Source organism: Asterias rubens, chromosome 4 (assembly GCF_902459465.1).
Source record: "Asterias rubens chromosome 4, eAstRub1.3, whole genome shotgun sequence".
Lineage (NCBI taxonomy): Eukaryota > Metazoa > Echinodermata > Asteroidea > Forcipulatida > Asteriidae > Asterias > Asterias rubens.
The window spans coordinates 5,446,748-5,473,909 of record NC_047065.1 but is presented as its reverse complement, the minus strand read 5'-3'; the positions used below and the strand labels follow the sequence as shown (position 1 = coordinate 5,473,909).

Sequence of the window (27,162 nt, the reverse complement as noted above, 5' to 3'; positions counted from 1 at the left end):
TTAGACCCCGTACGCCTAAAATATGGATGGGTCAGACCGTTCCCCTTGTGGGTTATTACCTACGATTGTTCCTATTAGATATTAAAAAATAATGAAAAATCACCTTAAAATGTTGTACTATATTTAACACTAGTCGGCGAGCTAAAGTTGCATTTCAACCATAATGATATTATGCTAAAAACACTCCGATAGATTGAATACAACACAACCCGAACTGAACTGTTGTACTAGGCGACCTTCTAATGTGAGATACCATCCCGTACACACGCATGCGCGTTCCACTATGGTACCACCACCTGCTCAAAACGCAGCAGTCGTGGCAAACTGTGTACAACACTGTGTCGCGGTGAGTTACGTGTAACGTATAAAACAGCACAAAACCAGGGACTGTGAACTCACTCTACTATCTCACCCCGAAAGCAAACGGCTATCGCGCTCTCCGTGAAGCTTGCATACCTACAGTGATAACAGTCATTAGTCAAACCTAATAAGGACACTACTTATAAACCCCGACAACAGCAAATCAGTTCTTTTTTTTTGAAGAGCCCGCTTAGTAGCTAATAATCATGGATAAGGAATCTGCTATAGAGAATATGCGAAAGCAGTTTGAGGACATGACTGCCGAGGACTTTGCCCAGACATGGAACAAGTACGATGCTGATGGTATGTATTTAGATTGATTCAAATTTATACTTCAACTCTGTTTGTTAAAAGGCTCATTGAGCATTATAGACAACAGTATATCAATGGTTTTTAGAAGTGGTTTGATATTTACTTTGCTTTTTTTTTGTCGTTAAGTTGTGATTGTTTAAAGGATGGATTTGACTTGAGTGTTTTGGCTTTAGGTGACGTGCAGTTGCGTTAACCCGGGTAGCTCGTCCTTCATCCAATTTTAAAACTAAGTTGCTTGAACTAAATTGCTTGCACCACTTTGCACCAACTCCGGAGTGCACTGAATTTTTGGGCAAAGACTTATAGCATATTATCGAACATTTTCAAAGCACTCGACATTGTAGGCGAGGATCAAACATTTCACCCTCATAGTTTGTTTTATTAATATTATTCGTTTGTTTTTGTAAAAAGGATGTTGGTCCTATCATTTTGTTATGTAATGCACATTGCATTGTCCACTTCTGGAGAATGACAGGTAGAATCGTTAATGTTTGCACACGAGTTTCTGCAAATTTCAAATGTTGCTGGTATCTGACTAATTACACGGATCGGTTTCAAGGAAACACTCAATAGCCAAAGAGAACCCGCAGAAACCACTCTATAGTCTAAGCACCCGCATAATGATAAACAAATACAATTATGAAATCCACCATCAAGGCTTTAAGCGTACACGGCATGGAACATTTTGCCTCAGTGCACTAAATTGCCAATAAGCAAAGTTATTAATATATGGGCAATTTTGTTTGCTGTTCGATTCGATGAAACTGACGATGGGGTGCAACACGTCTGTTCTTATGGGGTATTTTTTGTTTATATGAATATAGATGTATTCCATGCTATGTAGTATGGCTCACAAGGGAGCCGAAGAAAGTATAAACCAGGGCCCAAATACACATTCTGCTTAAGCACAATTGCTAAATACATCCACATTATGCTTACCAGATTAAGATTATCAGCTGAAATACCATTTTAAATGTCGAAAATGTAACAGGTATGCTGCGTTGTTCCTAGCATACTTAATAAATGTTGCTTAAAGGCAGTGGACACTATTGTTAATTGTCAAAGACTAGCCTTCACAGTTGTATCTCAACATATTGTATGCGTCAAATTACAAACCTGTGAAAATTTGAGCTCAATCGGTCGTCGAACTTGCACAATAATAATGAAAGAAAGAACACCATTGTCACACGAAGTTGTGTGCGTTTAGATGGTTGATTTCGAGGCCTCAATTTCTAAATCTGAGGTCTCGAAATCAAATTCGTTAAAAATTACTTCTTTCTCGAAAACTACTTCACTTCAGAGGGAGCCGTTTCTCACGATGTTTTATACCATCAACCTCTCCCCATTACTCGTCACCATCAAGAAAGGTTTTATGCACAACGTTATTTTGAGTAATTACCTATAGTTTCCAATGCATTTAAGCAGCTGGACTTAGTCTAATTAAATGTCAGGTTTTCATGTTGTTCTCAACGGTAGGCCCAATGCTTGACCACTGCCTCCTCCCGCTCGAAGACCCGTTGGAATCCACGCCCTAAGTACCGCGTATAATATTTCATCAAAAACTTTGAAGCCATTTTGATTTTGCCAGTAGGTTACTCAAATAGTTATTTTGGTTGTGGCTGATTAAGCGCTACGGTCTGAGGTAATGGCAGCTGCAGCGGTCCAGCCATAGCCACATTTTAAAGCCGTGAACCCGGAAAAATCACCCAGTTTTAGAAAAGGCAAACATCTGGTTTTTAATAGCATTAAACTATTATCCTATTTGAAGCAGGCAAGCAATATTGCTTTCGAGGGCATTTTTGTAAGGGAAGTTGTTGGTTTTTCTAAGAGCAGTTTTTGCATTCTGTAGGGTATTTTTTGTATTTTTAAAGACAGCTATAATGGTAAATGTCAAAGACTAATCTTCACAGTTGGTGTATTTCAACATTATGTATAACATAACAAACATGTGAAAATTTGAGCTCAATCGGTCGTCGAAGTTGCGAGATAATAATGAAAGAAAAAACACCCTAGTCACACGTAGTTGTGTGCTTTCTGATGCTCGATTTCGGAACCTCAGAATTTGAGGTATCGAAATCCAATTCGTGGAAAATTACTTCTTTCTCGAAAACTACGTCACTCCAGAGGGAGCTGTTTCTCACTATGTTTTATACTACCAACCTCGCCCCATTACTCGTAATCAAGAAAGGTTTCAATGGCAGCTGGTCACATTTTACAGCATATCTAGAAAATGGAAAAACAATATTTTCACAAACAGAAGATAAATTTTACAAACCCGCTTTCGTAAGAAACCTCGCCTTCAAATTACTTGCTTGCTATCGTTAAAAAAAAAAAAACAGATGAATTGACTGCAAGGTTCATACAATTGTGTGTAAGTGTCCATCTGTTTTAATAGTGCATCAATTGTTTTGGTCAATCCATAATTTGTTTTATTAACCTTGGACCGAAGTCAGGTCAACTTTATTATGAAAAGGTTAAACCTGTTCCTATACCAACCTCGCCTCAAAAATTAATTGCTTTCAAATCCTGACAGAAAATGTCTGGAAGGTTCATACTAAGTGTTTAATTGTCCATGTTTTGTTATGGTGCTCCTTATCAAAACAAAGTTTTTTATTTAATTTTTCTTTTTTTTGCTCTTACTAGTTGTCACTTCCTAAATGCATCATTTCAGCCATTGTTCTTAGTAGCAAAGTTTATAGATTATGCCATACAGACGAACTACACAACCTTTATGCCTTATCTGAGCAGCTGCAAGCCTACTAAAAAACTTGAAATTTGTTTTGCAGTCCGCCATTCTGCGGGAAGGAAAACAAACTGACCATTAATATTTTTCAAGGTTTTCATGACTTTTGCAACGTGCATGACATCGGCTTTGTGCCCAGTTCTTATTTGAAAGCAATTAATGAAATACGGTTGAATAAAACGTTTGTTCGTGTCGTTTTTATTACACGAGAATCAGCGCAGAATCTGCAGAATTGCAAAACGCCAAAGATGCATCAGACAATGCCATACCATTGCCCGTGACCAATTACTCTGCAAATAGAACGACAGTTTCCATTAGTCTTAAATCCAGTCTTCGTTAATTATGAAAGAGAAGATCGACCATTGAGGCTTATATATCACTAAGTGCATTGACTGCATATTTAATTTAGGTTTCCCGTTCAATGTCATTTCAATGGCATTAAGCCTTTAATAATGCCCACCTTCTGTTGTGTGGATACAATGATAATATCGATGAATTCCTGTAACGCACAATCGGTGACAGGTCGGGACATACGTCATCAATGTGCGGCCATCTTGAATTTGTATCTTCTGTTCAATCTAGTTTAACCATGCAGGGTGCACATAACTAAAGAAGGTGAAAACAGAGCATCTGCCTCATTAATAACTTGTAGAACCTCAACATATTCTTTTATAGCCAGGTACGACAGCCAAAGTAAATTAAATGTGTACATTTGGATGACAAATTAATGACACTGAAATAATTTTTCCATAAGATGCTTGGGAAATTACATCAGTGTGAGGGTGTTTTTTATTTGGAGGAAGAATATATTTACGGGACCTGGGACTCCCCATGTAAAATTGTGTAAATGAAGAAAAAATATTACAGTGAAATAAAATTAAACATTAGGAAAGAAAGTTACTTCTAAGTGTTTTCAAGTTTTTTTTTAAATATTGTTTAGCTTTCTCTGCACTGTATGCTATGTGAGTTAATACTTGTATATGATTTTTTTGTTTAATGTACAAACGCTATACAGGCACTTTATAAACTGATGCTGAAGATCTTCTGATTTTTTTTTCTTGCCTTCAATAATAATTTGTGCTTCCCAAAAGAAATTACTTCGATTGTCTCCTTTATTAAAAGTAAGTCCATTCATCATAATCTAGGACCCAGTATACTACATCGATTTGTTTGCCAATCTATAATTTGTGTTCGCGAGCGAAACAGTTTAATTAACCTTGGACCGAAGTCAGGTCAACTGGGGGAATTAATTTATTCAAAGGAAGAACTTACTCCATTATCAAGAACCCGTAACTGGCTAGCGCGAAAGCATTTCATCCAGTCGTGCACTGAGCGCGATGCCCCAGATACTCAACAGGAAATGCCGAAATAATGTAACTTTCTTAATCTTAAGACACTTGTTTAGACACCTGTGTTTGTTTCAGAGCTGATTAGTGATTTTGGTGTTTCCAGTTGCAAATGGTATTTAATCATACAGGCTTAAAGGCGGTGGACACTATTGGTAATTACTCAAAATAATTATTAGCAATTAAACCTTTCTTGATTACGAGTAATGGGGAGAGGTTGATAGTATAAAACAAGGTGAGAAACAGCTCCCTCTGAAGTGACGTAGTTTTCGAGAAAGAAGTAATTTTCGACGAATTTGATTTCGACACCTCCAAGTTTAGAATTTGAGGTCTCGAAATCAAGCATCACAAAGCACACAACTTCGTGTGACAAGGGTGTTTTTTCTTTCATTATTATCTCGCAACTTCGACGACCGATTGAGCTGAAATGCTTATGTTGAGATACACCAACTGTGAAGACTAGTCTTTGACAATTACCAATAGTGTCCACTGTCTTTAATGCACTGGACACTAGTGGTAACTCAATTGATTGTTGGCATGGAAACGTATATACTTGCATGTTAACGAGCAACGAGGAACTTTTGCTAGGAAATGTTCCCTCTGAAGTAACGTAGTTTTTGAGAAAAAAATAGGTGGTTTCTAACTCAAATATTAAAGGCAGTGGACACTATTGGTAATTACTAAAAATAATTGTTATAATAAAACCTTTGATTACGAGCAATGGGGAGAGGTTGATGGTATAACACATTGTGTGAAACGGCTCCCTCTGAAGTGCCATAGTTTTCGAGAAAGCAGTAATATTTTCCATGAATTTGATTACGAGACCTCAAGTTTAGCACTTGAGGTCTCGAAATCAACCATCTCAATACACACAGTTTCGTGTGGCAAGGGTTGTTTTTCTTTCATTGTTATCTCGCAAGTTCGATGACCGATTGAGCTCAAATTTTCACAGGTTTGTTATTTTATGCATATGCTGAGATACACCGACTGTAAAGGCTAGTCTTTGACAATTACCAATTGTGTCTACTGCCTTTAAAAGGCCTAAATCCCAAGCAACTGAAAGCACACAAACTTGTGCAACAAGGGTGTTTTTAATAAAGCAAAGTAGTGCAACACTCTTATAATCTTCATAGCCTCTTTATAATAAAATAACCCCTTTTTTCTCTCCAGGCAATGGCTTTATCGAAGGAGGTGAGCTGACATGTTTCTTCAGGGATCTGGTTACAGCCAAAAAGGGATCATCGCAAGAGGTGGGTTACTGAAAATTGATGTCATATTATTTGAATATTTTATGTTCGGGGGTTTTCTCGGCTGAGTTTCTGTAGTGTTATTTTTTACTGCTGCCGAAGTAAAATGTTTCCTTGAAAAAGATGTACTTCAAACTGTAGTCATATGCACTTTCCCCAATGGTTGTATCTGTGCAGTCTTTTAGTTGGAGTGAAACAACCAGACTTTCATGAACCAACAGGCAAACAAAATGTTTGGTCTCTGAGCCAACTGGCAAAACATCGTTTGGTCTCTGAACGTAACACTTCACCAAACTTGCATCCCTCCACCTCGGAGTAAAAGGGTAAACATTCGTTTTAAGAAAGCCACGTTTACAGTGCAAAACTCGGGTGTTAAATTAACGCCATTGGTGTTGTCACATGTAGATACACTGAATCAAAATTGATATCTGCTCTCTAGTTGTATCTCAACGTGTGCATAAAATAACAAACTGTGAAAATTTCAGCTCAATCGGTCGTCGAAGTTGCGAGATAACTATGAACAAAACCTTGTTACAAGAAGATGTGTGCGTTCAGATGCTGGATTATGAGACCTCAAATTCTAAATCTGAGGTATCGAAATCAAATTCGTAGCAAAATACTTCTTTCTCGAAAACTATTTCACTTCAGAGGGAACACGAATGGTTTCAATTTTGACATCCAAGGCTTTGCAATGTATCTATCATTTGACTATTTTATGTTTCTCCCCCATCCCCTTTCTCCACATAATAAACTTGCGGCACTACATCGGTGTCCTTACTTGAATTGCATTTCTTCAATTTATTCGTTCGGGTGCAATTACCAAAAGTTTGATTACATCGACTGGCGTATCCTTCTTTTCCTGAACTTAACACTTAATCATAATTGCACCACATCCAATACGAGCAAACTTACACCTGGGAGTAAATGTGTATGTGTTCTGTGTGAGAGGCTAATAATTATAGATACATTGCAATGCCGCAGGGAGACAGGTTGTAAATCGAAGAATAATATTTGAACCAATATCGCAAAGTGCCCTACTGTCATTATGTGACTTTTTAAAGTGCATAATCAACAACATCAATATAATGGATCGTTACCAAACCAAAAAATACCGAGCATTCATAACTTTACCTCGGTGGCTGAAATTTCAAATCAATCAAAAGACTTCCGATTTGTTTGTTTTACCTTTCCGGGAATAAACCCATTTTGGGGGATTTTTTATTTTTACTTTTTATTTTTATTTTTATGTTTTATTATATTGTGCTCAACATTGAATAAAGGTTCAAACGAACAAATTTCCCTTGATAACTTTGACCGTGACACCGACCTTGTATTTCTGATTTATTACAACTATATTCAAACACGTGGAGCAAAAGGCAAACATTTATTCAGTATGCGCATTTGCTTCAACAACGTTAAAGCTGTTAAAAAACCCTTAAAAGACACAACACAACATAACACAGCAATCTGAAAGAAAAAACGTTGTTCTTTAACATACAATGGTGTGTAGTAGCCAATGGGTTCGCCGCTAGAACTGCGTTATAACTTTAAGAACCGGATCGTAGAACGGCTACCGATATCAAGCAGCAGCGTAAATATCAATCTTTGCAATGTATAACTCAAACAGCCAATGTTTTAAATTTGGTTTTATTTTGCACGCTCGGGAAATCAAATCTGGAACTTCATTATAATTTTAAGAACCGGGTCCTAGAACGGCTATACCAAATATTACACACAAATCTGCAGCCTGACACTCAAACCAATAAATGAACTGGAACCAAAACAGCCACTGATTTATGTTTTGAATGTTCGATTATTGAAATTAGTGAGAAATATTTTATACCAAGTAATTTTCACCCATGGAACTTCATTATAACTTTGAAAACCACTGTAGAACGGCAATAGAACATATACAAAATCAGCTATATAGATGTCCGATTATTGACACAAATGAAATGAATTAATGTATAAAGCCACCCTCACCACTGCAGTATAACTTTAGGTACCTCATTGTGTCAGGTATGCAGTTGAACACACACATAAATGAAATATCAAAACATGTAATATAACTCCTTCCACGTACTTCAAGTGTGCGCCCTAACGCATTAAGAGGTGTAATTGCATAGCGAAGAAGTCAGGTTGCTCGACACCCAATACGTAGTGGCATCATTGACTGCACAGAGTGGTTGAATCCTGATGATTTTGTCTGTATACCTTAATGTACTTCATTTCACCTGAGACGGCTCGGTTTGTGCCATGCATTTGAGGAAAGAGAATAAGGTTGTTTTTCTCTCTTTGCGACAAGAAATTCAATATGGGGAGTTGTGATCTGACGTTGTCATTTGCTTCACCACCTCGTTCGTGGCAGATGAACAATGTTGTAAGAGTAAAGAGTGATAACAGTATCTAGTCCTAAGTATTGTTTGAAGTTTTGCATTGTGTGAATAAATAGGAAGAAACTATAACTTAATAGTAAACTTGCGAGTACAACCATGTGTACACCTCTTAGGGTGAGTGTTGGCTCTGAAAAGAGCCGCTTGGGTCTCGACGTTTCTTCTTATGTCAATTTCTGTTATCTATGTATAAAGTGTTGTTATTTATTAATATGGCTTTTGATCATGCACTGAATGTTTACTATTTTATGAAAGGCGGCTTTACTAGTCCTGTGGAAAATATGATAAAATCCCACAACTTTTCAATATCTCCTCACATCCCCACTGGCTTGCTTGTTCTGATTATCCGCATTTGTGATCCATACCTCTTGATGCACGGTTTATTGTAGAACAATCTCGTAATAACTACAACCTCGTATACATTGTGTCTTTCCTCAGGAATCATTTTTTGTTTAAATGCACTAAATAAATACTTGTGCAAGAAAGATCACAAAAAACAAATCATGTTAGCATTTTAACTTTGGTTATTACAACACCGACGTGTCCGGAGGTGGTGGTGCAGGGGAGTATGATGGTTTAAAAATGCATTTCGTGGCAATTTATTCAACTCGCATATTTGTACACTGTTTGCTTTAAAGGAAACCATACGTTCTGTAAAGAAAGTACTTTGTTCGAAGTACGGAAGTTATAGATAGTAATGCACTTTGAGAGTATTTTACTTCGAAGTAATGCGGTTATGAAAATATTATAGTTGTTATTCCCCTAAATTTGATTTTGTCAGCGTGTATTTTTACAGGTATGGTGTATATTATTATCATATCATATTCTACACTTATGAATAGAAAAATCGAATTGTTCCAGCAACGGTACTTTCCCTACCAATACAAGTGCAACTTGGAGTCGTACAGTCATGTATACATAATGTGTACAGTACAAACCATTCAATGACACACCCTTCGACATTCTACACACAGGTAGGCCTAATAATGATTAGTAGGTTGTTGATAGTCCTGTGAAATGTTTTACTAATTAACGTTGTTATTGTTTTCCCTAATTAGGCCATGTCGTGTGTGATGTTGGAGGAGGTGATCAAGCAATACATGGATGCTTATGATGACGATGGGGATGGCAAGATCGGAATGGCCGAGGTAAGGGATTTACAACAGTTTGTTTTATAAAATTACCGTCATTTCATTGCCTTGACCTACAAATCATACAGAACTCTGTACACGGCAAAAATTAGGGCGTTAAATTGATTATATTATATAATTATATTATGTGGCAACACCGACAATGTGTTATTTATCCCCATTACCATAACGTTTGTGAAATTCACACCGTGTCGGTGTTGTCACCTTTATATATACCAAGATAATTTAACACCCCGCTTTTTGCAGTGTCATCCCGCTTGTTTAGATCATAAAAATATCTCTGGTGTAGTTATCCAACATAATTAAACGAATGTCGACACTCTGCCAACGATCGACTTTTCAAATAAGAAAACTTCATCACTATGACGTTTTACAACACGTTGACGACATTCTGCTGATAAATATTTCGGAAGGGCGACGTCCTGCAAAAAAAGGTCTTCGTCTCGATTTCTCTATTCTTATTCGTCGACATGCCTACACTATTAATTTGATGTCTTCACTTGTTTCAATGCTGCTTGCTGACGTAAATAATCTCTGAAGTTGCCGGGCAACTTTCAAGTTCCTGTCACCCTTAGGATGACACTTTCAGAGCATCGTACTTTCTCGGTCTGTTGAGCGCATGCTAAACCACTCCATCGTCGATTGCAATCCCTAGGAAAGGACTGACACTAAATCAACTCCGTTTGTAGATCAGTGCCCATTGTATAGAATAAACTGACGAGGAGTTCAATATAATAACGATTTGTGTTTCTTCGTATTCCGATTCCGGTTATTGGCTTTTTAATTAATGGTCTTGCTGAAATGAACGTTGAGACCGCTTAGTAAAGTTAAAAACGATCCACTAAAACCTATAGTAGGCCAGGCCGATGTTCTTCCTGCCGCCTAGGTAGTAAATAAGGAGTCCCAAAAATCGTTTTCCTCCGCGGTAGCTATTAGTATAATACTAAGCCAGGTAGTTCTCTAAAGAACATCATCTATCTAGCACGTAGATAGATACACACATGACGTTACGACAAACCAAATATTATTTATAGATACATCACGATGCAATGCCTCAAACCCCATTTTATACATTATTACTGGCTCTATATTATAAGAGTCGGCTGTATTGGGTTTCCGACTTATGCATGGTTCCTCAACCGCTATTCACAGGTGACCGAACTTTTTCGCACCGTATAATCAATTTATGGGTGCGTTCGTTTAGCTTCCCTGGGTCGACCCCGGTGTGTGGCGGTTTTTTTTTTCCAGGACGAACGTGTGCAGATAATTACCCACGGTCGTTCTGGAAAAAAAAAACCGCCACACACCGGGGTCGACCCAGGGAAGCTAAACGAACGCACCCTATATGTTTCTGCTCTTATAAATCCCGGTTGCTTGAGTGGGGAAAAATTGCCCACTTTGTGTTTTTGTCTTGCAAAGTGAGCATGAACTGTAAACCCTACATAAGAACTATATACCTTTATCACGATGTCAACATCTTCGTCATGTTCCCTGTTCCCATAATGAATGCTATCATTCATTGCGCGTGACATGACACCAGACTATTACTTCGTCCAGCCTCAGTTTGGTTACGATGAGTTGGATTGGAGTAAAATCAAGATGGCCACACCGTGATAGTGTGAACGCAGTCACATAATAAGTGGCCAACGTAAATTAATTATAATTCTGATAGGACACACTTATTAAAATATATAGATCGCTTCAATCAAAAGTGCCATTAATATCGACAAAATTGGCGGGTGAAAAAAAATAGGCATTCTGCACATTTTAATTTACACATGGTAATTACAATGCATCATTCGTCAGCCCAGCATAATTTACAGTGAAGACTGTCGATCGACCAGTGAAACACCCCTCAAGACTAGAACGGCTACCTCTGAGACAGTAACAACACCCAGTCAACGCCTCGGAAGAAGTGTAGTACGACGGCTGTTCCATGGTTGAGTGATTTATGACGGCTGATCCATGGTTGAGTGTGAAAGGCGGCTGTTCGAGGGTTAAGTTCTAGATACATAAGGTCGTGCAAGTTGTCACGCCCTATTATTATGCAGATACATTAGCGCGCGTAAACGTCGTTGTCGCCAGCCAAGTTATCCAGTCCAGCCATTTGAAGGGCAAATAAAGTTAACATTTGTTTTCCTATCAGAAAAATTAGATACAAATTATTGAACAAGAAATCAATAAAAAACTACCACAAAAAACAACAACAACAGGCAAGGGAAAGGGTGTGCTAAATAATGTAATGATAAACGGACGAGATAAAAGTATGAACAATTTTCAACAACTTATTATGAATAAGATGTAATTGTTTCCGTAACTTGGAAAAAAAAAACCAAAACAAAACAGTGAATGTCAATTATTACCCAGTGCCATTTTAAGACGTTCCCAGGGCCTGATTTGACAAAGCAATAAAATCCATCGTAAGACACATTGTCAGTATCACTCTAGTGATTTGCATTGTGACATCACACTTTACTAAGCAACTACCACTGATTTGCAGTTGCGATCAATTTTAGCTCTGTGTGAAATCGGCCCCTTTACACACAGTCGCCTTTGTGGAAGCCAAATATCACACATTTTAAGTGGATTGCATTTTTATTACGTAGACATATTTAATGTCAACTTTCAAAACACAGAGTATGCAAAACTCGGACATGTCTTCACCGAACACATATTGCCTTTACTTAAAAAAGGAAGAAGATGTATAGTTTCTTGAACTTTCTTCAAGATTGAAGGCAGTTTCGATTTGACAAATCGTTCTAGGTGTTGTAGCTTTTCAGCATTTTACACTGTTAAGTCCAACTTTGCTCCATGCACAGGTGCTGAAAAAAAAAATTAAGATTGAAGGCAGTTTCGATTTGACAAATACAGGAAAGTGGTGTAAATTATTAACTTTGTAAGGTAACCACAGTATAGTTTTCCCATGGCCCCCTTGGTGGCTGCCGTGTGACGTGTTGAAGTAATTATGCCACTTAAGTCAAGGTGTGAATTGTATATTGTGTCGGTCTCTAAGGATCGTGCAGCGAAAGTCATTGTCCAAAGTTGATTAAAGCTGAACGAGACTGGTGATCTTACAACACCAAAAGTGAGAGAGCTGTCTAGCTCGTTACACGCTTGCCTTTTTCCCCTTTCCTCAAAATGCTCTTTTAACTTCAAGCCTTCCATCTGCATTAGTTATATATATGTGTATACCTTTGTCTTTTTTTTAGGGTAATATCATGTTTTTCTCTTAGTTGCAACTTTGATAATAGTTTTGTCTCCCAATTTTAAATCATATTATACAACTCTGTTTATATGACACCGGGATGTTGTTAGAGTCAAATAAATTGACATCGAGGAGAATAGCTTGCCATTACAATCATTTATTTAGATCTGGAAATAACAGGAGAGAACAGAAACTGTTTAGAGTGTTGTCTCTCGTGAAAGTAATTTGGAAGTGATTGTAAAATGTGGATGCGAAGCTTATGAGGGCGTAAGTAAACAGGTTGATTTGCATGACTATACGTTTCTAAAAAGAACTCAATAGGCGGATTGATAAAAAGTAAGGTAAGTTTATACGTTTACAAATGAAAGAAAATGGTACATTTAAAGGACAAATAAGTAAACTCTGTGGGGTATCTTTATAATCGTTACACTTACAAACATGTGAGTTTGCAATATGCTTTTGAGGGTGTACATTTGATGTGTGCTTTTACCTTTTTTTTTTTTCTCTTGATGTGGAGTTATACTACTCCGTTTATTCAACAACAATTATCAGCAACAACATACATCAATACAACAAGCTCCAATACATACTGCTATTTTATAACAGATTAAATGAGCTACGGGTTGTAATACATATAAATTAAATTGATAACATACAAACAAGAACAAGAGACATAAATATTTATATATACATTTTAGCGTGATCTAATCACGGTGATCGAGAAAAACAATGGGTAGAAATTATTTTAGACAATCAAGGTTAATAAAACAAAAGTAAATAAACAAAAGGTCATAAAAAGGAACACGGCGACGGCCTTTTTTATTTTATATTTGCTCATCTCTTAAGAAAGCTTTTGTGTTTTGATGCACGTTTTAACTCGGTTTTCTTCTATTTTCCTAAATTAACCAATTGGAAATGTGTCAGCCTTATTTTTCAAATGAAGGTTTAACGGTATAGAATGGCAAAGCTGGATCAGTAATCTGTAGTGGGACTTTACTGCTGGGAATATGACATAACGTTGTGTCCATAAGTGTGTCTAAACAATAACAACAACAATATGCAATACAAACGTCGGCAACAACCGCAACAAAAAGGGCATCTTGAATATGACGAAGTCATGGAGAGAGAACACAAATAAATTAATGTGATCTTTTTGGAAATATGGTGATTAGAAGAGCTATTTGCTAAAGATGACCGAAAAAGCACAATCGTGCTGACTACAATCCCATTTTATGATGGGACATTTTTCATCATAATCTGAACGCCTTAGAGTCGAGGGGTGATCGAATTTACATCAAGTGAACGCAATAGGCCACGCGAGTGGAGACAACTGTGTTTGAGAAAAACTATAAATATTAACAGGACAGGGGTTACAGACTAAAGGACATGGGCGTCTGGGTGATTTTACGTTTTAAGTGAAACCATACATTACTATGGAACTGCACAGTGCATTGCTATGTACTGGTGTCGCATGCAATTATGTCCTCTGCATATGCAATATTGTCCGCCGGACGGTTTTGCATAAGCAATCGTGTCCGCCCGGACGCTGCTGCATAATGCAATGGTGTCCGTCCGGACACATTTGCATATTATGCAGTTGGGTCCGCTTCCGTGCAAAAACGTCCTTGCAGTAAATTAAACGCCCTTGGTCGACGGAACACGTTCTCCATTTTTTTACGGGTTAATAGCAGTGGACACTATTGGTAATCACTCAAAACAATTATTGGCATAAAAACTTTCTTGGGGACGAGCATTTGATGGTTTAAAACATTGTGAGAAACGGCTCCCTCTGAGGTGCCATAGTTTTTGCGAGAGAAGTAATTTTCCATGAGTTTGATTTCGAGACCTCAGATTTAGACTTTAATGTCTCGAAATCTAAACGCACACAAGTTTGTGTGACAAAGTTTGTTTTCTTTCATTATTATCTCGCAAGTTCGATGACCGATTGAGCTCAAATTTTCACAGCTTTGTTATTTTATGCATGTTGAGATACACCAACTGTGAAAGCTAGTTTTCGACAATTACCAATAAGGTCCTCTGCCTTTAAGTGCATGTCATGAATGACATGGGAAATGTTCGGCCGTTGGGTATTTGCTGCACTCATAATACGTGAATAATTCATGCTGCATGTACATGTACATAGGTTCAGTGCATGTACGCTCGCACATACATGTACAGTCATGTACATGTCCACCGGACGGTTTTTGCATAGCCCCGGACACGATTGCATATATTTAAAAGTGTCCGGAGCGGACAGTATTGCATGGCGGACATAATTGCATCTGACACCGGACTATGACATTCATCGCCAAGTAATTTAAAGCATAATTATAGACATATCAAATTAACTCAGAAAATAGATGAGAAGAAAAATACAATTCAGGGTGTTCTATCATAATTACCAGTCTGTGATTCTCGCCAAATATATAATTACGCACAAACAAGCAGCAAGCATCCTGTATAGAATTATCCGTGTTAGTTACTGAAGATGCAATAAGGAAACCACTGACGTTTTTATATAGGCTTGTCAACCATATTAAACATTACTAATTCAAACAAAACAGTCGCGGTGCGTGCATTTTTCTCTCCAAACTAGCTTCAAATAAGTCTTATCTGGACAGTTTCATCTTATAAAATATTTCGTAGGATTAAAAAAGAAGAAGTGAATGTTAAAGTAACAAGCAATACAACGCAAACAAAAACAAAACAACACCAACAAACACTTTATAATGTTATGCTGATGCTCTTTTAACTAGAGTCGGACCTTTCATGTTTAAACATGACGTCACGTTTGAACATGGACTAAAACAAGTTAGACATTATTTACTCAATGACCGTATTTCTTGTTCGCTATTCTATTGTCACAATGCTGTAAAACCCAAGTTTGAATCTGAACTCTAAGGTGTCGTTGAAGCAGCATGCATGCATATAGGCCTTTACATTTCAATATTATTACATTAGTGGTCAATGGTATGTTTGCAAATAAAACTACGGTCAGTATGCACGGACTACGTGCTTGAATGGCACCAGTACACAGCTCCCAGTTGCCGATTCAATATTTGACTAAACAAAACACACTTGCAAATTGTGAATAATGATATGGATGATAGATCGAGCTCACATATTATATTCTTCCTTGCTTCATGGAGCTTACATTGATGACACTGCTGTTCACTATAATGCGTATGAATTGCATTTGAAGAATAATATATACAATTATATTGAGGAAATATCCACGAATACAATATCAAATTGTGGATACCCAACCTGTTATTTAATTTTAATTTGTAGGATTTTTAAATTTAAAATTGTTGTCATTCAGCCTTTGTGCGGCAGCGAGGATATTTTTTTTATATAATTAATTAACTTTTTATCTATCTGTCTATTTTTACATCACTCTTTTGTACGCACAAAACACTCTGTACACGCCCCTTCATAACAATTTCCCAAAAAAGAAGACAATAACGAGAAAATGCAATTTAAATACCAAAGTGGTTATAGTATTTAAGCTCCCTGGTCAGATTTGACCCTAATTCCGTGTCCCAGGGGGTCTGACCCATTAAGGATCAGGCTGACCCGGAAAGTGAGTAAAACATCGGAATTTACGCGGATTTTGCGTAATTTTGATCAATTCCTGGGTAATTTTTGACACTGATTCGGGTCATGCTAACCAAGAAAGGGTCATGTCCCGTTAGACCCAATTTGAGTTAATTACTAAACCCGGAAGACTTCTCATCAAGATGTGTTTATCATGTTAAAAATGACCACTTGACATGAAAACCCTGCTCGAAACCGACTGGAGTAAAAGCCTAGCGTATAATGAGGGGTAGCTCTTTGTCGTTTTGGTTATTGGCATTTAATTTGTTAGATTGTGAGAAAGCAAGACACATAGCACTCAGTCTACTTTACTTGAACTGCACTAAGTGTAATGTGCAGTGTTGCAAACATTGGTCGGTTAAAGATTTAATTGACATGTTTAAATTAGTGAGCGTAATACTTACCGCCATTATCATATAATGGCTGCAGTTTGCAGAGTGAAAGCTTGATTGCCATTTTAACATGCAGTGCGGTAATAAGAAATCAATAGTAATTCTTTTAAGTAACTGACATGTCGCTCGTTATTAGTGAACCAGCAGCTTCGGTATGCGGTAACGTGCGGTCATTTCCTAGGTGGCTGATTGTCAGAGAAATAATGACGTGTTGTCACTTCCTTGATGACTTGTTGTCAATGTATTGGTGGACCGCTGTCACTGTCGTGGTAACGAGTTGTCATTTTTTCGCGGTGACGCGTTGTCAATGTCGTAGTGACGAGTTTGTCACTGTCGTGGTGACACGTATGGCTACATATTGTCATGATCTGGAGACGGGTTGTTAAAAAAAAAAAATAATAATAATAATAATCCCTCTGAAGTGCCATAGTTTTCGAGAAAGAAATAATTTTCCACTAATTTGATATCGAGACCTCAGGTTTAGAACTTGAGGTCTCGAAATCAACCATCTAAACGTACACAACTATACGTGACAATGGTGTTTTTTCTTTCATTATTATCTCGCAAGTTTGATGACCGATTGAGCCTAAATTTTCACAGGTTTCTTATATTATGCATATGTTGAGATACACTAACGGTGAAGGCTAGTCTTTGACAATTATTACCAATAGTGTCCACTGCCTTTAACCAGAGTATAAATGAACGATCGCTGTTTCAATGATGCACACACAAAGCTTGTTTGTCAAACACAAGATACACAAAAGTTACTGACAGTAATATAACATTATAAATATTAGTGTCTTTGTAACACAACAAAGTGCACAGTGTGTGGCGTTGCACATCTCCAATGGCAGAATTATGTATAAAATGCAGCACAGATGCTCCCATCATGGCGCCGTAGGAATACACGTCGAACACCCCAGGCCGGCCCCCCCTACATGGTTCTGCTCAGACATGCACATCAACGCCACGGGCTGTTTCTAAACACAACTTGACAACTTGTAATTTACCGTGGTAATCACCAGCCCTTTATTTGTTCTGCTGTTTATATTTGCATTTCTCCCTCTCTCTCTTTTTACTTTGATACGAATGACACTTTGATTACAATGGGTTCGGACCAACAACCATCCTCGGTCATTACAACCGAGTCATGTCATGTCAATATAAATTAACTATGGAGTCGCTAGAAAAATCTCAATGACAATTATTGAGTTACTGCTGTTTATTCTACTTTAGTTTAATTACTGCTTGAACTCATTTGCCAGGTGATCATCGATAACTACGTTTCAAGCGAAAGTGGCCCTAAAAACCTTGTAGATTTGAAGTAATTAACTGACGGGGGGCTAGACGTCTCAAGACACCCCAATGTGTCATCTCATTATATTTATATCAGGTTTATGGGTTTACTTTACTGCCTCACAGATGATTGACTGTAATTACATTAGCGTGTTTTATACACGCCTTGCTTGGCGTACAGGGATTAGCGACCTAAGACTGCGTGAGCGTGCTGCAATATGAGCCGGTCTGATCATAAACGCCGCTATAAATAACGATATACATCGTTTCGCTATAACGACCACGTTAATATGAACGACCACCATTTTGTCATGTCGCATTCAATTCGTTTCGTCACCTTAAAGCCAGTGGACACTATTGGTAATTACTCAACATAATTATTAGCATAAAACCTTACTTGGAATAACCAGTAATGGGGAGAGGTTGATATTAGAAAACATTCTGAGAAACGGCTCCCTCTGAAGTGGATTAGTTTTCCAGAAAGAAGTAAATGTTTACGAATTTGATTTCGAGAATTTGAGGTCCCAAAATTAATCATCTGAAAGCACACAACTTCGTGTGACAAGGGTGTATTTGTCTTTCATTATTATCGCGCAACTTCGACGACCGATTGAGCTCAAATGTTAACAGGTTAGTCATTTTATTCATAATGTTGAGATACACCAACTGTCAAGGCTAGTCTTTGAAAATTACCAATAGTGTCCAGTGTCCAGTGTCCAGTGCAACTGTTTGGTTTAGGATCTAGCTAGGACAGTTACAATCGTGCATCCTTTGGACGGTGTTTCAGATTGGCAAATAAATATTAAGCGGCTGCCGAAACAGTGGTTCCTGACAAAGGTTCATTCACATAAACATATGCTGGATATAGACGTGTCCTTCCATGTACAATAAGTAGTAGTCTCATCACATGTCAGTCGTTTGTTTGTCTAAACAAACATGGGCACACTGTGTTTTAAACAAAATGCTAATTACACACAAAAAGCAAACAATGAAATAATTATAATCAATGAGTGAACAGTGATTATCGCACGTTTGGTGTACGTGGTATACAAACCAAGATAAAGAAATATTCATATTACAACTAAGTTTTTCAAGCTTTAGTTTAATCGATTTATAAATCAATGGGCAATTCAATGTCAAAATGAAATAAGGTGTTACCCAGGAAAACGTGTTTTCACACATCACTTTAAATCAAAACAAAACTGTTGTTAAATCGGTATACAGTATTTCCAATTCAAGACCACGTTTAATAATTTGATACCACGCAGTCTATGCATGTACTCAATACCCCGGGATATTTAAAACCAATAGTAAACCACCACGTGCAGGAAAAATGTCCCACATTAGGATTTCAAATTAATTTGAAGAAAATAATGTCCACACGTCATTTATATACTTTTCCCAATCTCACACTACATCATGCATTTGAAAGGAAGGTATACTTTTGGTAGTTACGAAATAATGACCAACATCGCTATTCGGTAATAATAATAATAATAATGATATAATATATCGAAGTTTTATATAGCGCACGATTCAAGGCGCTGAGTATATTCAAACTGTCAGGGTTATTGCAGTGATGGATTCTAGGACCCAATTATGTAGCACTTATAAGGGTTTACAAGGTGCTACGGCGCATAAAGCAGCCACAACCAAGAACACGTGGGCGAACCCCTTCTCATTTCGATAAGTGCACTGGGTTATTTTACATGTGTTACACAACACATGGGACCAACGGCTTTACGTCCCATCCGAAGGAATGGTAAAGTGTCGTGCTTAAGGACACAAGTGTCACGGCTTGGGATAATCACTGCAAATGGTATACTCACTGCAATTATACTAACATTTTGAGGAGTTATTCTTTTCTCATACGAAATACTTTTTTTAAAGAAAGGTATTCAAAACAATAATTTGTTTGTGTATTCCACGGATTAATATTGTTCCTGCCTGGACAGATTTTGGCGATATCTCCAAAATGCTACCACCTTTAATTTTCTTTTTTATAAGTTTAACTATTTTAAACATAATAATGGAGACATTTGATTAAAACAAACGACCGTGCTATTTGCCTTTAACTATTCACATGCATGAAGTAGATGCAAGGCGAGCAAGTGAAGAAACAGATTCATCGTTAGTCCCGCAGGTATCGGACTGATGCAATTTAAACATAGCATGGTCTCTTAAGTGGCTTTTTTGTATGTACGTCTACTGGGATAGCGGCGTCTTCTGTATTCATCTAGAAGACTTCCTTTTCTCTTGAAGAGGATGGCTCATTTGAAATGTATTGCGTCTATATGCAGTGAATACTTCATGATTGAGTCAAGAGAATAACCGATTGGTTACCTCAAGTATACGGAATTATTCATTTAATTTGTGAGCTTGGGGTTTTTCCAGCTCTAATCAAAGTCATATTGGGGGTCTTTAAACATTATATTGTTTCTATGGAATCCGTTTGCAAATCGTTGTTCGTACCGACGGCACTCGAAAGATATTTACATGGATCTTTGTGATTTCGTATTCGTAAAAATAATGTTTAACATACTAATAAATAAAAAAAGCAATTAAGTATCTTATGCAAAGCCTCAAACTGCTTGAAAAAGCGCAATAATTAATAACTACATTAACAGATAGAAAACATTCACCATATCTTACAGTAATCACAATCAGTACAATACATTTCAATACAACAGGAATTTAAAAAGAGTCGAAGCAATCACTAAAGGAGAAAGGCTACCAGGAGGATACTCAGCCAAACGACATTCTGCATCTTGCTTCTTACCTCAAGGCCATCGGTTGTCTTTCTATTCCAGTTGGCGACGGAGCAATTATGCCCGAACTAACCAACCAACCGACATGTCATAAAAACTTCCCTTCAATGTTCACGCATATCAGACAGACCGTGGATGGAAGAAGTGCACATTCCTCATTCCACTTACATGTCAGTGTGGAAGTGCAAAGACGAATGTGGAAAGATGCTTATTGTCGGTATCTTGTTTTTATGGAGACCAAGGGACAAAACAAAAATAAAATAAAAAACTCCTTGGATGAATTCTAAAGACTGGTCGCTTCAAATGAATAATGTGTGTATACAAATGTAGGAAAACTGTTAAAGGCAGTGGACACTATTAGTAATTAATATTCAACATATTTATTAGCACAATACTTTGGTAACGAGTAATGGGGTGCGGTTGATGGTATAAATCATTATGAGAAACGGCTCCCTCTGAAGTGACGTAACTTTCGAGAAAGACGTAATTTTCCATGAATTCGATTTCTAAGACCTCAAATTTTGAATTTGAGGGCTCGAAATAAAGCATAATTCGAAAGCACACAACCTCGTGTGACAAGGGTGTTTTTTCGTTTATTATTATCCCGCAACTTCGACGACCAATTGAGCTCACACATTTTCACGGGTTTGTTATTTGTGCATAATGTTGAGATACACCAAGTGAGAAGACTGGTCTTTGACAATTACCATTAGTGTCCAGTGTCTTTAATGGGTGGGGAAATGGAAAGAAGAAAATAATGCCTAACAAAAAAACATTTTGAAGAAACCGCTTATCAGAGATTTATGTTAAACTGCGAAGGGTGGCAATTTTTTCTTCTGTAGCACAGAATTATCACCATCAATTTGTTTCTCTCTGACTTCCAAGGATTTCCATTTTTGAATAAATTTTGAAGAAAACAATCCTCATATATACCGTGGCAATGTTGATGTACTGAAACAAATTGCCATGGATGAGCGGCACCAGTTTTCGTTGGTCACGTGGTGTCTATAGACACCATTTTGTTGTCCAAATGTAGCACATTAAACCACGTGTTACAGTCTCGTCTGTCACAGTGCGTACACGCACATGCATTTTCTAAAAAGGTTTCTATTATGAAGTAGTTTAATTGTATGATGAAATCTTCATCAGTTTGAAGTTCCGACATTTGATGTGAATTTGTTTTTTTAACCGTAGTAATATATTAACGCAGACTTATCTACTCCATTCATAACTGCCAAGATTGCAATAATAATATTGTTCATTTTAACGTAAGTAATCCTTGATCAAAGAGACAAACTGTCCAACTGTTATTGTATTTTGTTTACGTCTTTTTATTTATATTATTTGATCATAAGAGATTCGCGAAAAAAGAGCTGATTTATAAAAACACAGGAAGTGCACACTAAGATGAGCATTAGACTTAGACATTAGACAAATGCAGTTCGTTCCGGGTCATTACCATTTCTATTCATTAAAGGCAGTGGACACTATTGGTAATTGTCTAAGACTAGCCTTCACAGTTGGTGTATCTCAACATATCCATAAAATAACAAACCTGTGTAAATTTGAGCTCAATCGGTTATCGAACTTGTGAGATAATAATGAAAGAAAAAAAACACCATTGTCACACGAATTTGTGTGCGTGTAGTTGGTTGATTTCAAGACCTCAAATTCTTAGTCTGAAGTCTCGAAATCAAATTCGTGGAAAATTACTTCTCACTCGAAAACCATGGCACTTCAGAGGGAGCCGTTTCTCATAGTGTGTTATACTATTAACCTCTCCCCATTACTCGTTACCAAGTAAGGTTGTATACCAATAATTATTTTGAGTAATTACCAATAGTGTCCGCTGCCTTTAAGTCAGTCCATGAAGTTGTGCCCAACGTTAAAATATTATTTCCACAAGGATGGTTACAATGAACCATGTGCGTCTTTGTTTAGCAATGACCAATAAGTACACTAAGAACTAAAACGTCATTATGGTGTGTCAAAGTAGAGTCAAATTCATGGCCGTTGTATGTGTCAAGTTAATAATAAAGAAAAGGAATGATAAACTCCAAGGTCCTTGAGCACCAGGTACATTCCAACCCAATGGAGATTATCCAATCGTGAACAGACCAAGGATACATATTAGATTAGATTCGATTAGATTAGATTAGATTTATTTTATTGTCCACGTGAACAGAACATGGAAACTTGACAACCACTGGCCATAATACAAGTGTACACAATCAATATAAAAACTATATAAATTACATAATTAACCCAGCCTAGATACGACTGTCTTAGGTGCCAACGTTAACTTCCAGCACTCATCCTTATGATGGGATATTCTTTTGCCGACGTCAAATCATGAATTCATCCCAGAGACCTTTGGTTCGAATCCAGCTCTAGTCGGTTTGTCTTTGTTCAATCGCGAGTCATGTGTAATACCCTGGTTATTTATTAGTTGATATCTGAAATGATAAAAATGTCCTTCCACTGCTACTTTACAAGTCGCATCATAAACGTGGGTGTGGTCTCTGGCTACACGGCAGTTACTGGTTGAATGTCTTCTGAATGTCTTCTTCATTTTAAATCGCATGTCGTTGGTTCAACTCCCGCCAAAGTCAACCATTTGTCTTTGTTCGTGCCAACAATTTAGTTCTTTTGAATAATAACAGCATTTGCAAGGTTGATATGTAGTTAAGTTGTGCATTAATTCAATTCATTTATTTGGGGGTGGTGAGAGAACTGAATAACGGGAGGGATTTGCCATTCATTCACCGATAGACTTCTTAAACCTTAACATGTCTCAGTAAAAGGTAACATGCCCTTGTTGTGGTAGTAAATTATTGAAACATTCGGTATATGACGGTTAAAAGTAGGCCTATATCATACACACGAGGTGGGTCTTTCGGAAAGATTCAGTCCCCGCGTTGTCTCTTGTTTCCAGCAGTGCCCTCATGTGGCCTCTTTTGCGGCCTCTCTCAGACAGGCAAAGGATAACACTGTCCACTTATTACGCACGTTACTCACTAAAAGAGGGAAACATTTTAACACATTCTTTTTTGGTCAGCGGTCTTCTCCTTCGTCTGGCTTCCCCTTGTCCTTATCATTATCCGTGATACTTGTCAAGGAGAAAAACAAACTCTTCATCGGTCTCAGGCCACGGTCTAACGGTCCGCTGGTTTCTGGCAACCGATGTCATCGGAGCTAAATACAATTTATATACCGTGGTCGGTCTTGGGTGACATTGACTAACGGGCAGCCTTGCATGTGTAAGTAGATTATAGAACTGCGAGTGACGCGTATGCAGGGGGCACCTTGGACCGCAGCGGACGTCTGAGTACATTACGATTTCATCAACTCATGGGCTTGAAGAGCGAAAGGAAAACACACTCTTTAAATACAAATTGTTGTTCCAGTTAATAAAAGCGAAATTGGGTTTTCAATGTTATTTATTAATTACAATTGAACTGAACATCCTTTTTACAACAACATTTTGCATTGATTGACTTGCACTCTGTCCACTGAACCAACTGAAGCCCACTCTTCTGTAATACCTCCTCAGTCTCCTGACGACGACCAGAGCAAGCTAGTCGAAACGTTGAGACCAATTTAATAACTGACTCCGCGGTAGTCCCCGCCTGTGTGCAATACCATCCGCCCGGGTAAAATTTAAAGGCAGTACAGTTCTTTAGAACTTAGAAGTCTCCCGAACCCTGAACATCTACTCCCTGGTTGTAGAATAAAGCAAGACAGTTCACTAAGAACAAACTCTACCTGGCACGTAGATACACACATCATGTTACCGCAAACCAAATATACATTGGTACCTCACCATGAAATCATTCAATTCCTATTAACGTTTCGTTAATATGTTGTATTGCCCCACCCCTTTTTTGTATTGGCCCTACCCCTTTGGTGGAGACGACAAGTCACAGAAATTAATTTGTTCATTTGTGTGTGTGTTTAAACGTATGCATAGAATAGCAAACCTGTGAAGTTTTGGTTCGATCCGTTGTTTGAGTCAAGAGAAAATACTGAAATCCAATGCACAATTTCAGCATGCATTGCTCATAATGTCGTTTGTAACAATCCACATTAAAGGCTGTGGACACTATTGGCAATTACTCAAAATAATTAATGGCATAAAACCTTTCTTGGTGAAGAGATAATGGGGAGAGGTTGGTGGTATACAACATTGTGAGAAACGGCTCCCCTGAAGTGCCACAGTTTTCGAGACTAAACGGAGACTTACTTCGGTAAGCTTTTAGACAAAAAATTAAACAGTTAGTGTTTGTTAATGACACTGTACACTATTGGTAATTGTCAAAGACGAACCTTCTCACTTAGCGTATCTCAACATATGCTTAAAATAACAAACCTGTGACAATTAAAGCACAATTGGTCGTCGAGGTTGCGAGATAAAAATAAACGAAAACAACACCCCTGTCACACAAAGTTATGTGCTCTTTTAGATGGTTGATTTCGTAACCCCAAATTCTTAATCTGAGGTCTCGAAATCAAATTCGTGGAAAATTACTTCTTTCTCGAAAACTATGCCACTTCAGAGGGAGGCATTTCTCACAATGTTTTATACTATCAACCTACCCCATTACCTGTCACAAAGTAAGGTTTTATGCTAATAATTATTTTGAGTAGTTAGCAAAAGTGTCCACTGCCTTTAACCTTACCTTACTTTCCTTTCTGTGTATACAGAGCTAACCAGGCCTCAATGTAAACAATAGTATACTTGCATACGACAATGGCATTTGAAACACCATCCTCGAAAAGGGTAGCGGGAGAGATAATTATTATGATATTTTTAATTTGTTATTTGAGGGTGGGTGGTGCGGGCATGACACACAGTTATTCCTTCCACCTTCTTGTAAATCATATTGACACCTCGTGTGACCCTCTGGAGATGTTTCGCTGAAAACAATTATCTGCTGACGAACTCTGAGGGTCGTGTATAGATCCTAAAATAGCTTCTGCCAGAACGTGCGTTTTTATCTTATTCTGACGAGAGAAGACAGACCTCCCTCCTACCTTATTACCTTTTTTTAAATTGCTAAGATGGCCGTTGTCGGCACATGCTGACCAGTTTTGATAATTCATTTTCCGAACCACATCTTAGACACTGGTCAGGTCTTAATATGTCATGGTTGATACCCCAAACTGGACCGTGCCATACGTCATTTTAGGGGGTGTCAATAAACAGGGGTCAGTGATTCGGTTCGGGGTGGGTAGGAACAAGTATGCGGGCATATATCGTGTACAATGCCGATTTGTAAGTTGCCAAATGAAGAACTCGTTATTCAGCAAACAATAAACCTCGATTTCTCGAAAACTATGTTTTTTATTATCAACCTCTCCCTACTTTACTCTTTACCAAGTGAGGTTCTAATAATATTTCGAGTAATTACCAATAGTGTCCGGTGCCTTTAAATATAAACCTTCTTCTTACGTACAACCCTACCTTCAAATGGTTCTCGATCGATCTCTAATTGAGTTAGATAGCAAAGAACATACAATTAAATTAAAGAAAACTAGGCTGCTCATTCACGTGTAGTTCGGTTTACCTTTCATTACAACTACCATTTCTATGCGTCTCAGCGAATACACAATTAATGCTGTACGAACGGCACGATCCGTTTGGGCGTTAATCTAATAAACATACTGGGCCCAATTTGTTAGAGCTACTTAAGCACGAAGAGTACCTCAAGCTTAACACAATAATTGTGTTTACTAAAATAAGGTTACCAGCCAAACTTCTATGTCACATACGCAGTTTGTGACTGGTGTTCTGCTCATTTCTGCTAAGCAGACCTTTTTTTTGTGCTCCTTTGAAATATGCACTGGTTGGGTCATGCGAATGGAATATAGGCAAATAGGGGAAGAGAGAGACGGGGGCTAGACACAACGAGCCTTTACCAATTGATCACATTGTATTGTAAATTATTCCAAGATTGTATCTTTCCCTTGCCTTCCTCATCCTCTTTCTGGCCGGGGTTATACGTCTTGCCATCCCCAGCTGCGTGATAGCTCAGCCATCACTGCATGAATAACCAAGTTGGGTGGACGGGTGCGAATCTCGGAAGGTCTTGTTGAAAAAATAAAGAATAACCGCCCTCCGTATCCCACCTCAACCCCTTGAGAAATGCAAAGTCCCATGGTTGACATGCTCCTGTATTTAGCATATCATTCACAGTATGAATAATTCACTTCACTTGACATCCTCACCGGGAACTCCATTGTAATTATCAACCAGTTCATTCATACCGAATTCATACGCGGAACCCAGTGGTTAATTAATGCTGTGATATGGCTCGCTACCTTTGTTTAGACAAACTATTGCTACCATCAA

At 37.8% G+C, this 27,162-nt stretch overlaps 1 protein-coding gene across 1 annotated transcript in view; it reads left to right on the top strand.

The window, feature by feature from the left end:
* The first annotated feature begins 354 nt into the window (after positions 1–354).
* LOC117289100 (calbindin-32-like) overlaps positions 355–27,162 on the top strand; it is a 47,878-nt gene continuing 21,070 nt past the window's right edge. The window contains exons 1-3 of the mRNA XM_033770062.1: positions 355–663; positions 5,932–6,011; positions 9,460–9,549. Coding sequence (XP_033625953.1) covers positions 567–663; positions 5,932–6,011; positions 9,460–9,549 — 267 coding nt within the window. The 5' untranslated portion in view covers positions 355–566. The remainder of the gene's footprint in view (positions 664–5,931; positions 6,012–9,459; positions 9,550–27,162) is intronic.